We start from the raw sequence: 12,516 nt of genomic DNA on the forward strand, positions 1-12,516 counted from the left end.
CACACATTTAGACAGATTTGTAAATGACGTTTGAGAGAAATGGCATTATTGTGTATCTGGAATGAATTATAGATCTTTAAGTCCATCTCATAAAAAATGTGAGCAAAAAAAAAAAAGTGTTGCGTTTATATTTTTGTTGTGTATATACTGTATAGATAATCAGACATGATTCTGTCTGAGCATTAAAGTAAGAGAATCAAATGAATGTTACAGTGAAACATGACAGAAAGCCATTTATTACATACTGGTGTACAATCTATGGCCCATATTACAAAGTATTTTTATCACTGTCAAATTTTTATAAATATACAAACAGTAAAAATATAGAAAAGTTATTGAAAAACACTAAACTATCAATTCATACAGCAATAAGAAAAACAGAAATTTGTTGGTCCACTTGTTTTTTAAGTAACCAGGACAAACCAGACGGAAACCCTGAAGAGTTACAATTCTGTTCAGTTTTCAGAGTGAAACTGCTGCTCCGTAACTTCACTCACCATAATTAGACAATATGGAAACAGTGGCATCACTGAACCGCTGAAATCCACCAGGTAACATGTATAGAAGACTGTACTTAGTTCTAAAGCTGCCACACATCAGCTGTTTCACTTTTTACTATGTTGCAGTCTATGGTAGGTGGTCACAGTGAGAGTCATCTCTGAGAACAGCTTGCAGGTGAAGTCTATCAATGAATCAATCAACTTTTATTGATTAAGCGCTTCATCACATCAACAGACATTTCTTAGTTCCACAGCCAGGCAAAGTCAGTGCCACTGAATCATGAGTAATGAACTTTTCCCACTGGTGTTGGTATGGTGTTCAGAACCTGGTTCTGGAAAACAAATGTCTTTATGCGCTCAAAGACCCAGAGGAAGATGAGGAGGATACTGATGTACTGAATCCATGCAAATTTGATGGTTTCCCAGAAGCCAGGGCGATAGGTGGATGAAAGGTTAAGGCAAAAATCATTAAGTAATACTGTATTTAGTGCAGTCATCAGCTTTTATTGAACAACTAAAAGACACAGAAAATAACTACATTAGAAACAATTCAAAAATTTTCCAATTGAACGAGACACATTCACTTTTATTTCGACTGTATGAGTATTTGTGGTCAGTGTCAACATTATTAAAAAGAACTACATGGTTTGAATCCTGCAGGACCAATCTATAGGTGCTTTCTGTGCGTGTGACCTAATGCTACTTTCTTTGAACAATGAGCTCTTTGGGATATTGTGAAGTCTGGCTATTGAGGGCTTTAAAAGTGACAAAAAAGATTTTAAATTCTATTTAGGCATTAACAGGTGGTGCTGGAGGATAAAGCAATTCTATTTAGGTCAACTACATTGTGGAATTAACATTTCTGAGATGCTTTGGGCCAAGAATTACTCTTTCAGTATTATTTAAAATTAATATCAGGAAGTTCTTGGTCCTCCAGGATTTAATGTCCTTAACACATGTTTGAAGTCCATCTAGGTGGTTGGTTTTGTTTCAGCTACAGGTACAGTATACTGTAGTTGTATGTCATCTGCATGGCAGTGAAAATTCAGTTTTTCCTAATAATGTTGCCTAAGGGAAGCACATGAAGTGTTAATACAATATATCCAAGCACTGAACCCTGCGGAACTCTGAACCCTGTCTAACTTTTGTGTATGTGGAAGATTTATCATGAACACTTAGGAACTGAGATTTGTCAGATGAATATGACCTTAAACAGTTTAGTGCAGATCTTCTGATGCAAACTGAATGTTACAGCCTCTATTAAAGAATCAGTGTCAAAGGCTGTAGTGAGACCCAATAAGATAAGCCAAGAAACAAGTCTGTTATGAAAGGACCAAAGGACAGGTTTATGTTCTATGCAACCCTAGTCAGCCTTGAGATCATAGAGTCCCAAGAACCAATCACAGAGCAGAGACATGGTTGCAAACAGTGGCTCAGCAGCCCCTGGTGGATCAGTCCACAATGAAGACTGGGTCTTTGTGGCTGCTGGTATGTTGGGGAGGATCTAAGATACCAGCAGAACCCCCCAGTGCAAAGGCCCCCCAAATGTTTTTATAGCTAATATTTTTTTAGGATTAAGAACATTTTAACATCCTTGCGCTGTACATGGATTTCTGTAAACCCCTGTCAGCACTCAGGTGTTGCACACTTTTTACATGACCTGCTGTAAAGAAGACAGTAACCAAAAGAAGACAGTAACCAAAGTAACCTGTCAAACAGATTTGCATTTTTACGATCTTGATAGTATAATATGTCATGATGGTATGATGGTTATACCTTTATAAGATGCCTTGCAAGTCATAAATAATTACAGACATTCCATTTGTCTGTATTCTGGTTCAAGCTCTAATGAATCAAGTTACTATTTGCTTGACTTAAGATTAAATATCAACTAACGCGTCACATGTGTCAATAAGGGAAGGAGCGTCATGTTGCTCCAGGTGCTTCAGCCTGAAGAGCTAACACACCAGCTGGTTTAAAAATAAAAACTTGCTGACAACGCTTTCAATACAGACAATGGCTCAACTGCTCTAACTTGAAATGCAAGTCAAGGTACATAATAATGGAACTCTATGTTATTATAGAATATTATTGCTGCATACCATAGTAAACAGCAATAAACACTAATGGAAAAAAGAAAAATTTCAACATCCTTTAAACAAATTTATAGTAATCATGACATGAAATTTAAATGAGTGGGTCAAAATAAAGGGAAATGTATAAGGCATGGAAGACTCCCCCCAAAATAAGGTTGGAATGCATTCTACAATTTGACACACAAGCACCGTTTTTAAAGGATATCTTATGACCTCCATCGGGTAACGGATCACAACATTGAGCTCAAAGGGAGAACCAGCAGCTCGTCCAACAGTCCAGACAGGCATTGGACAGGACAGCACCGTGGTCACTATGGACAACAAATGAAGGGACAAGACAGTTTTAAAAAATGACAAATGTCATATTTTTCTATTTTTCAAATTTTATCAAATTTACATATAAGCTCAAAGGTCTGGGTTCAGCTTTATCTGAATCTGGTTTTAGTAAAGCAAAAACAAAACACATTTACTACATACTAATAAAGGCAATAAAAACAGAATAAGAAGAAACTTACAATTTCTATCCTGGTATCTCCCAATGATGCTGTCAAGATCGTAGGCACTTGCAAAAGGACTGGAACCATCAATAACTGACACCTTGGCATTAATAGAGAAAGAGAGAGGGCATTACTTCATAACTAAGAATCTTAGTTTCATAGGCAAAGAGAAGCCTTGTTGATCTGCTGGAAGTATCTTGCTTCTGTCCAAATGTGCAAACAGACACTATCATCCATTCCATCTGATGTGATGACTCATGGCTGTTTGTCTGATAGTATACACGGTTGCTCAAACAGCTATTTAAGAATGGATATGTAAATTCTTCCTAAAGGTGTGTCAGGCTTTTTTCACTTTAGATTAACGTTGTGATAGAGATGGGAAGGACGTGCAGCAGGTTAGGGTGATTAAGGATAGGGATGGAAGTCCATTGACAGGTGCCAGTAGTGTGATGAGAAGATGGAAAGAGTACTTTGAAGAGTTGATGAATGAGGAAAATGAGAGAGAACAAAGACTAGAAGAGGTGGCTGTTGTGGACCAGGAAGTAGCAAAGATTAGTCAGGATGAAGTGAGGAGGGCACTGAAGAGGATGAAGAGTGGAAAGGCAGTCGGTCCTGATGATATACCTGTAGAGGTATGGAAGTGTCTAGGAGAGTTGGCGGTAGAGTTTCTGACTGGGTTGTTCAACAGGATCTTAGATAGTGAGAAGATGCCTGAGGAATGGAGGAGAAGTGTGCTGGTGCCCATTTTTAAGAACAAGGGAGATGTGCAGAGTTGTGGCAACTACAGAGGAATAAAGCTGATGAGCCATACAATGAAGTTATGGGAGAGAGTAGTGGAAGCTAGACTAAGGGCAGAAGTGAACATTTGTGAGCAGCAGTATGGTTTCATGCCAAAAAAGAGTACTACAGATGCAGTATTTGTTTTGAGGATGTTGATAGAGAAGTACAGAAAAGGCCAGAGGGAGCTGTGTTGTGTTTTTGTAGATCTGGAGAAAGCTTATGACAGGGTGCCCAGAGAGGAACTGTGGTATTGTATGAGGAAGTCTGGAGTGGCAGAGAAGTATGTTAGAGCGGTGCAGGACATGTATGAGGACTGTAAGACAGTGGTGAGGTGTGCTGTAGGTGTGACAGAGGAATTCAAGGTGGAGGTGGGACTGCATCAGGGATCAGCTCTGAGCCCCTTCTTGTTCGCTATGGTGATGGACAGGCTGACAGACGAGGTTAGACGGGAATCTCCATGGACTATGATGTTTGCAGATGACATTGTGATCTGTAGTGAGAGCAGGGAACAGGTGGAGGAGAAGCTAGAGAGGTGGAGGTTTGTCCTGGAAAGGAGAGGAATGAAGGTTAGCCGCAGTAAGACAGAGTACATGTGTGTGAATGAGAGGGACCCAAGTGGAAGAGTGAGGTCAGAGGGAGAAGAGATCAAGAAGGTGGAGGATTTTAAGTACTTAGGGTCAACAGTCCAGAGCAATGGAGAGTGTGGAAAAGAGGTGAAGAAGCGTGTCCAGGCAGGATGGAACGGGTGGAGGAAAGTGTCAGGTGTGATGTGTGATAGAAGAGTTTCAGCTAAAATGAAAGGAAAGGTGTACAAAACTGTGGTGAGACCAGCGATGTTGTTTGGTCTAGAGACAGTGTCACTGAGGAAAAGACAGGAGACAGAGCTGGAGGTAGCAGAGATGAAGATGCTGAGGTTCTCTCTGGGAGTGACCAGGATGGATAGGATCAGGAATGAGTACATCAGAGGGACAGCACATGTTAGAGGTTTTGGAGATAAAGTCAGAGAGGCCAGACTGAGATGGTTTGGACATGTCCAGAGGAGAGATAGTGAATATATTGGTAGAAGGATGCTGAGTTTTGAACTGCCAAAGAGGAGGTTTGTGAATGTAGTGAAAGAGGACATGAAGGTAGTTGGTGTGAGAGAAGAGGATGCAGAAGACAGGGTTAGATGGAGGCAATCGATTTGCTATGGCGGCAGATTATAGGTAAGATCGGGCCAAAAAAATCCAGCCCAACCCAAACCGAGGCCGACGGTATTAAAGCCCGACCCGAACCGAGGCTGACAGTATTAAAGCCCGACCCGAACCGAGGCCGACGGTATTAAAGCCCGACCCCACCCGAACGTAATTGTTGACATTTTGAGCCCGACCTGGCCCGAATTTCGGGCTTGGATCTTCAGATCTTAAGTCCGACCCGACTCCAAACAAAAATCCAGCCCGACCCGACCTGAGCCCGACAATATTGAAGCCCGACCTGACCTGAAAGTAATTGTTGACTTTTTGAGCCCGACCTGAATTTCGGGTCGGGTCGGGCCCGAACTCGGCTTCAGGCGTAAGATCTTACCTCTACTGCAGATGCCGGGGATTGAACCCTTGGAAGCGCACATGAGAAGCATGCTCTACCATTGAACTACAGCCCCCACCTCCACCCTCATCCATTATTGGAAACTGTTGCCATAGGGGTAACAATAAAAAAGAATCAGGAAATAATGATGAATCCATTTACTTTTGGGGTGGATCTGGGTAATGGAGCGTATCCAGGATTTTTTTTTTTTTATTGAATTTTTTTATAAACCCATTAACCTTATATTACAGAGCTGTGAATGTACTGTCTGTTCTTTGTGTCTGTAACGTGGGACAATGATTCACTAGTTCAAAAATTGATCCAGACACAGATTTTACTTTGCAGCTTACAGTAAATGTGAATATCATCAAACGCCACTTGACCTTTAAATATACTGACAAGAAACCATTGTTTTGCAGCCAAAAGATAATGAGATACTATAATAAGCTTCTAAAATGCACTACTGAACACATTAGGAAACCTTTCCTGTCTGTGACCATCAAGCTGTACAACGCCTCACATGACATGTAGTGAGGCGTAAATGTGTATATCTGTGCATATGTTTATATATTATTATATCTATTTATTCTTTTATCCATCTATAATCTCCTTTGTTCTTTTTTTCTTAATTCTAAATGATCTATTCTTGCTCTTACTTTGTCCTTAAGTTGTGCAACGGAGCAATTCTAACAGAGAAATTTCCTCGTAGGGGATCAATAAAGGATTCTGATTTTGATTAAGACAATCCAGTTTCTGTGTATAATCAGTGCAGAAATCACACTGATAGGATACAGACACACAAAGGGTTGAACGGGTTCAGATAGGATTCTTGTTTTCTGGTACATCCTGTTGTACTAGATTAAGATGATTTTAAAGGAAACTCAGTAACGCAGCAGCTGTTAGATGTGGATGAGAGAGCTGGCAGCATGGAACTAGATGACATTAGAGGTTATATCTCTACTGAGTTTAGTGATCAGGTTAGTCTATCGGTAGGATCACACCCCTACTCGACATTCTGTTACCAAACTGTATTTTTTAATAATGAATGACTGAATGACAGTACACTGAATGAATGACTGAATGAATTGTAGTGAGTGAGTAAATCCAACTTCTGAATGATCAGTCAGTGACATTTAAACTAACAAAATTGAATTGTGGTGTTTCTCTATTTGATTTGGTATGAGCATAAGATGGAAGAGGACACCAGAGATGGATACAGAGGAAGTGGACAGAGAGCAGGACCTTCAGCATCCACTCACGTTATAGACGTTGTACAAGCCTCGGTGAGGGAGGGGAGTTCTCTGCTGCAGCCTCAGGTCACCACTGATGAACAACTTCGCTCCAGGGACAGCAGAAGAGTACTGCACAAAAGCCAGGCTTTGCATCACTACTGTGGACATCCGCTGAAAAACACAAAAGAGTCGCCAGTGAACAACACGCACCCCCCCGCGACACCTCACTCCAGATTTATAGGGCAAATTGATCAGCATGTGACATATGACATATACCACCTCCTGAGTCGCAAGCTGCAATAGTGAATATAGTTTTTATAGAAACTACGAAGAAGATGAGCAAAGTCCAGTCACCTTAAAGACATCTTTCTGTGGAAACTGTCAAATCAGGATCTCAGGAACAATAGAATTATTAAAATGTAGAGCTATTGATCCCAATTACCAAGGTTTATGAAGCTGGAGTGTGGTTGGGTTAGTATGCTCCAGACCAAATAACCACCTTTCAGAGTCAACAAAAACAATTTCTTCTGGAAACAAATAAGAATTTGTAGAAAATTAAAAATGCAAAAACAACAACTATGTAACCTGGTTGATTTAACTTTTAATTTATTATACTTTATTTATCCCTGAAGGGAAACTGTAAAACACGTCAAAGCTAGGATGAATAGTTTCTGAAATATCTAAATTACTATTACAGACAGAAATGCTGACAATTATGTTCACAAATTATTTATGTTTGAGGGATTAAAATTAAGAAACCAATTAGGGGGGGGGGTACTCAATAAGATTTATTGTTAAACTAATTTCAAATCAGTGAATTTTGATAAATGACATTGTTGTGAGTCTGAAAGAAATTAAATTAAATTAAATTAAATTAAAATAGGTGTAAATGGGCTGTTTGCAGGAGTCAGAGACATGGAGGGACTGTTCATCTTAAACTAGACCTCAGTGATAACACAGCTCTGACTCAATCACAAACAAATCTAACTCGAGTCAGAGACTGACCATTACTTGTTAGCATCATGCTAACAGTTCAGTCCTCTCATGCATGTGCTGAGGGTAGACAGACGGACCAGAGACCAGAGAGGAATACCTACAAACAGCTTGTAGCTGAAGGTGAGCAGCAGCTGGAGGCTGTACACCTGTTCCTCAGGTTTCAGTGGTAGCTCCAGTCTGAAGAACAGGACGTCCTGTTTGCCATCTTGGTTCTCATCCTCTTCTCTCACCTGTTCATCACAAGGAAAATCAGTACTGCCACCCCCCCCCCCATCCTCCACTTTTCTCCTGCTAATGGTAACATCTCAACACCAGTGAATAGCGTGGGGTCTTACAGAGACAGCAGGGATGCGGAGGTTGGACCCAAGCATGTTGTTCAGATGGGGGAAGGTACTCCAGGCGACGTGGGCTCCTTGGGTGCTGGTTGCTGCCACCAGAACAGTCTGGTACTGGAACCCCACCACCGGCTGCTCCTCATAGGTGCCTCTCTTGATCCAGAACCCTGCGGTGATGTGGGTTTAAAGCCTATGTTTCTTCATGTTGCATCAGATGTTTGTGATTTCGCCATAGCTACACTGACAGTTTAGTGTGGTGTAGTTCAAGGAGACACAAACCTACCTTGGCTCCTGTAGGCGACCAGCAGAGGTGGGATGTAGGTGAGGCACAAAACAATAAACACAAACAAAGTGGCTGAGGTGAAAACACTCGTTTTGTATCGAACCCACACTGGGTGGGAATAGACTTCATAAAAGGCCATACGTAACAATAACTGTTGTTCTGGCAAAGCCCGGTCCCGTCTGTTAGAGACGGATTCTCTAATAGCCGATAGCCGCTAAAGCTAACTCCGATGCTACGGCTGGAAGGGATCAGAGGATTCAAAGCACACACACACACACACACACACTTCACACTCTCAGCCGACTCTCAGCAAACCGACTGTTTCCTGTAACAAACACGCAATGACCCTTCACAGCTTACGACAAGCCAAACGTGTTGTCTAAGCAAGCTCGTTAGCTAGTCTCAGCGCACAACGCGCGGCGCCATATTGGAGATGAATCCAGCGTCTTCCGGTTGCCTTGGATACCAGAACACGCGTCACGCTCGTGACGGAATACCGGAAACATCGAAACCGCACGTGTTTGCGATCCGTTCTGCTGAGCAGTGTCAGGAAATGTCTGTTAGGTCTGTGGAGTGACCAGTAGATGAAGGAAAACAAACTAAACAAATAAATACAATATGCATGTCTGACGTCACAGCAAAACACACACATGGTGAATAGTGAGCAGAATTACTTTAATATCACCTGTGGTACTAACACCCACACACACACATACACACACACACACACACACACACACACATACACACACACACACACACACACACACACACACACACACACACACACACACACACAAACGGATCCAAGTAATGTCCCAGAATTGGCGATCCAGAAAATTTTAAGAAAAATAATAAGTCAAGTTCCTGACAAATGTAACTTCACTTTTTTGACAACTTTTTCCTACATGAACTAAAAAGATCTCACAGAAACATTTCACTGGGGGATAACAAGCAAAAAAACGAGGCTGTCTTCGTTGACCCGGCTGCAGGACACAGGAGGAAAGCTAGAAAAGAGAAAGAAAGAGCTGTCAACCTCTTTAATTCCTCCTGAGTCTTCACAACTGTGTTAATGTTTACAGTATACGGTTTATATCCCACACACATACAGACTGCTACACTATGATTAGTCTTCTTCTTTTCCTTTCGGCTTTTCCCTTCAGGGGTCGCCACAGCGAATCAATTGCCTCCATCTAACCCTGTCCTTTGCATCCTCTTCTCTCACACCAACTACCTTCATGTCTTCCCTCATTACATCCATAAACCTCCTCTTTGGTCTTCCTCTAGGCCTCCTGCCTGGCAGTTCAAAGCTCAGCATCCTTCTACCAATATATTCACTATCCCTACCTTGGATATGTCCAAACCATCTCAGTCTGGCCTCTCTGATGTACTCATTCCTGATCCTATCCTTCCTGGTCACTCCCAGAGAGAACCTCAGCATCTTCATCTCTGCTACCTCCAGCTCTGTCTCCTGTCTTTTCCTCAGTGACACTGTCTCTAGACCAAACAACATCACTGGTCTCACCACAGTTTTGTACACCCTTCCTTTCATTTTAGCTGAAACTCTTCTATCACACATCACATCTGACACTTTCCTCCACCCGTTCCATCCTGCCTGGACACGCTTCTTCACCTCTTTTCCACATTCTCCATTGCTCTGGACTCTTGACCCTAAGTACTTAAAATCCTCCACCTTCTTGATCTCTTCTCCCTGTGACCTCACTATTCCACTTGGGTCCCTCTCATTCACACACATTTACTCTGTCTTACTGCGGCTAACCTTCATTCCTCTCCTTTCCAGGACAAACCTCCACCTCTCTAGCTTCTCCTCCACCTGTTCCCTGCTCTCACTACAGATCACAATGTAATCTGCAAACATCATAGTTCATGGAGATTCCTGTCTAACCTCGTCTGTCAGCCTGTCCATCACCATAGCGAACAAAAAGGGGCTCAGAGCTGATCCCTAATGCAGTCCCAACCCCACCTTGAACTCCTCCGTCACACCTACAGCACACCTCACCACTGTCTTACAGTCCTCATACATGTCCTGCACCGCTCTAACATACTTCTCTGCCACTCTAGACTTCCTCATACAATACCACAGTTCCTCTGGGCACCCTGTCATAAGCTTTCTCCAGATCTACAAAAACACAATGCAGCTCCCTCTGGCCTTCTCTGTACTTCTCTATCAACATCCGCAAAGCAAATACTGCATCTGTAGTACTCTTTTTTGGCATGAAACCATACTGCTGCTCACAAATGTTCACTTCTGCCCTTAGTCTAGCTTCCACTACTCTCTCCCATAACTTCATTGTATGGCTCATCAGCTTTATTCCTCTGTAGTTGCCACAACTCTGCACATCTCCTTTGTTCTTAAAAATGGGCACCAGCACACTTCTCCTCCATTCCTCAGGCATCTTCTCACTATCTAAGATCCTGTTGAACAACCCAGTCAGAAACTCTACTGCCACCTCTCCAAGACACTTCCAAACCTCCACAGGTATATCATCAGGACCGACTGCCTTTCCACTCTTCGTCCTCTTCAGTGCCCTCCTCACTTCATCCTGACTAATCTTTGCTACTTCCTGGTCCACAACAGTCACCTCTTCTAGTCTTTGTTCTCTCTCATTTTCCACGTTCATCAACTCTTCAAGGTACTCTTTCCATCTTCCCATCACACTACTGGCACCTGTCAATAGACTTCCATCCCTATCCTTAATCACCCTAACCTGCTGCACGTCCTTCCCATCTCTATCTCTCTGTCTTGCCAACCGGTATAGATCAGTCTCTCCCTCCTAACTGTCCTACTTAGCATACAAGTCATCATAGGCTTCTTGTTTGGCCTTTGCTACCTCTACCTTCACCTTACGCTGCATCTCCCTGTACTCCTGTCTACTCTCCTCAGTCCTCTCAGTGTCCCACTTCTTCTTAGCTAACCTCTTTCTCTGTATACACTCCTGTACCTCCTCATTCCACCACCAAGTCTCCTTATCTACTTTCCTTCCAGATGACACACCAAGTACTCTCCTACCTGTCTCCTTGATCACATTAGCTGTAGTTGTCCAGTCATCTGGAAGCACCTCCTGACCACCCAGAGCCTGTCTTAACTCCTTCCTAAAAGTCATGCAACAGTCTTCCTTTTTTAGCTTCCACCATTTCGTCTTCTGCTCTGCCTTTGCCCTCTTCATCTTCCTCACCATCCTATATATATATATGTGTGTGTGTGTGTGTGTGTGTGTGTGTGTGTGTGTGTGTGTATGTATATGTATATGTATATGTATATATATATACATAGATATATACATGTGTGTGTGTTTATGTATGTATGTATGTATATATAATACATATATACAGTATCTCCCCACCTATATATATGAATAAATTCACTTGAAAACCTCTTGGTGTCAGGCTTGTAACTCCACCCACTACCTGTCAATCAAGCGCCCAACGAAGCATCTGCCAGAAGGAGTCACGTGAACAAGAGCTCCTGAGAGCATCATGGAATTAAATAGACGGATGTCACCACAAAAAATATTCTATTTTGTGTTTAATATCTATTGACATATAATCCAAACACACTGTACACAAGAAAACAAACATTTTCTTGTGTAGTTTTGGCCGGTGTCTACCCGGAAGTTCAGGCCACTGGCCGAGTTAGCTCATGTCTTCACATTTGTCCATGTCTCTCACTTACGGAGCCATTTTGGCTTCGTCAAATTGGTTTATATATTGGTTTATATTCTTTGATTGTGACGGACCTCACGTTGTCATGTGGGGAACCCCGATGCTTTATTTACCAGGACCGAACTCACAAAGCCGGCGTCTACCTGGGTGGCCGGACCGTAATGCTGAAAGTGGCCTTTTGTCTTCGCGTTCGTCCGTCTCACACACACGGAGCTGTACGGCATCGTCGGACACAGCTGTTCGTTTTCTTGTGACAGTGAAGAAAAAAAAGAAAAGAAACAAAGTCTGATATTATCGTTTTATCGTGGAATTTCCATAGGGTCCCGCTAGTACAGGGGTCGGCAACCTTAAAGGTTCAAAGAGTCAAATTGAACCAAAAAAAACTAAAATCAAACCTGTCGGGAGCCGCAAAAGATTATACGCTTTATTTGAAGGCAACACAAGCTCTAAGTGTCTATATTAGCTATTAGCCTACTATCATTGATTAACTAGTCATAGTTAATGCATAATGAGATTCATTATTTTCCATGCACGGATTATTTTCCATGTT

At 42.1% G+C, this 12,516-nt stretch overlaps 1 protein-coding gene across 1 annotated transcript; it reads right to left on the bottom strand.

Moving 5' to 3' along the window:
• Positions 1-250: 250 nt before the first annotated feature.
• Positions 251-8,703, bottom strand: tmem231 (transmembrane protein 231). The gene is made up of 7 exons (XM_068313686.1): positions 8,283-8,703; positions 8,000-8,166; positions 7,766-7,894; positions 6,696-6,839; positions 3,112-3,193; positions 2,802-2,907; positions 251-941 (listed from the first exon to the last, which is right to left on the bottom strand). Exons 1-7 carry the CDS (start codon positions 8,419-8,421, stop codon positions 779-781), a joined length of 930 nt encoding a protein of 309 aa, XP_068169787.1. The 5' UTR covers positions 8,422-8,703; the 3' UTR covers positions 251-778.
• Between the last annotated feature and the right edge of the window lie 3,813 nt (positions 8,704-12,516).

The sequence above is a fragment of the Antennarius striatus genome, chromosome 4 (genome assembly GCF_040054535.1).
Source record: "Antennarius striatus isolate MH-2024 chromosome 4, ASM4005453v1, whole genome shotgun sequence".
In the NCBI taxonomy this organism is placed as follows: domain Eukaryota; kingdom Metazoa; phylum Chordata; class Actinopteri; order Lophiiformes; family Antennariidae; genus Antennarius; species Antennarius striatus.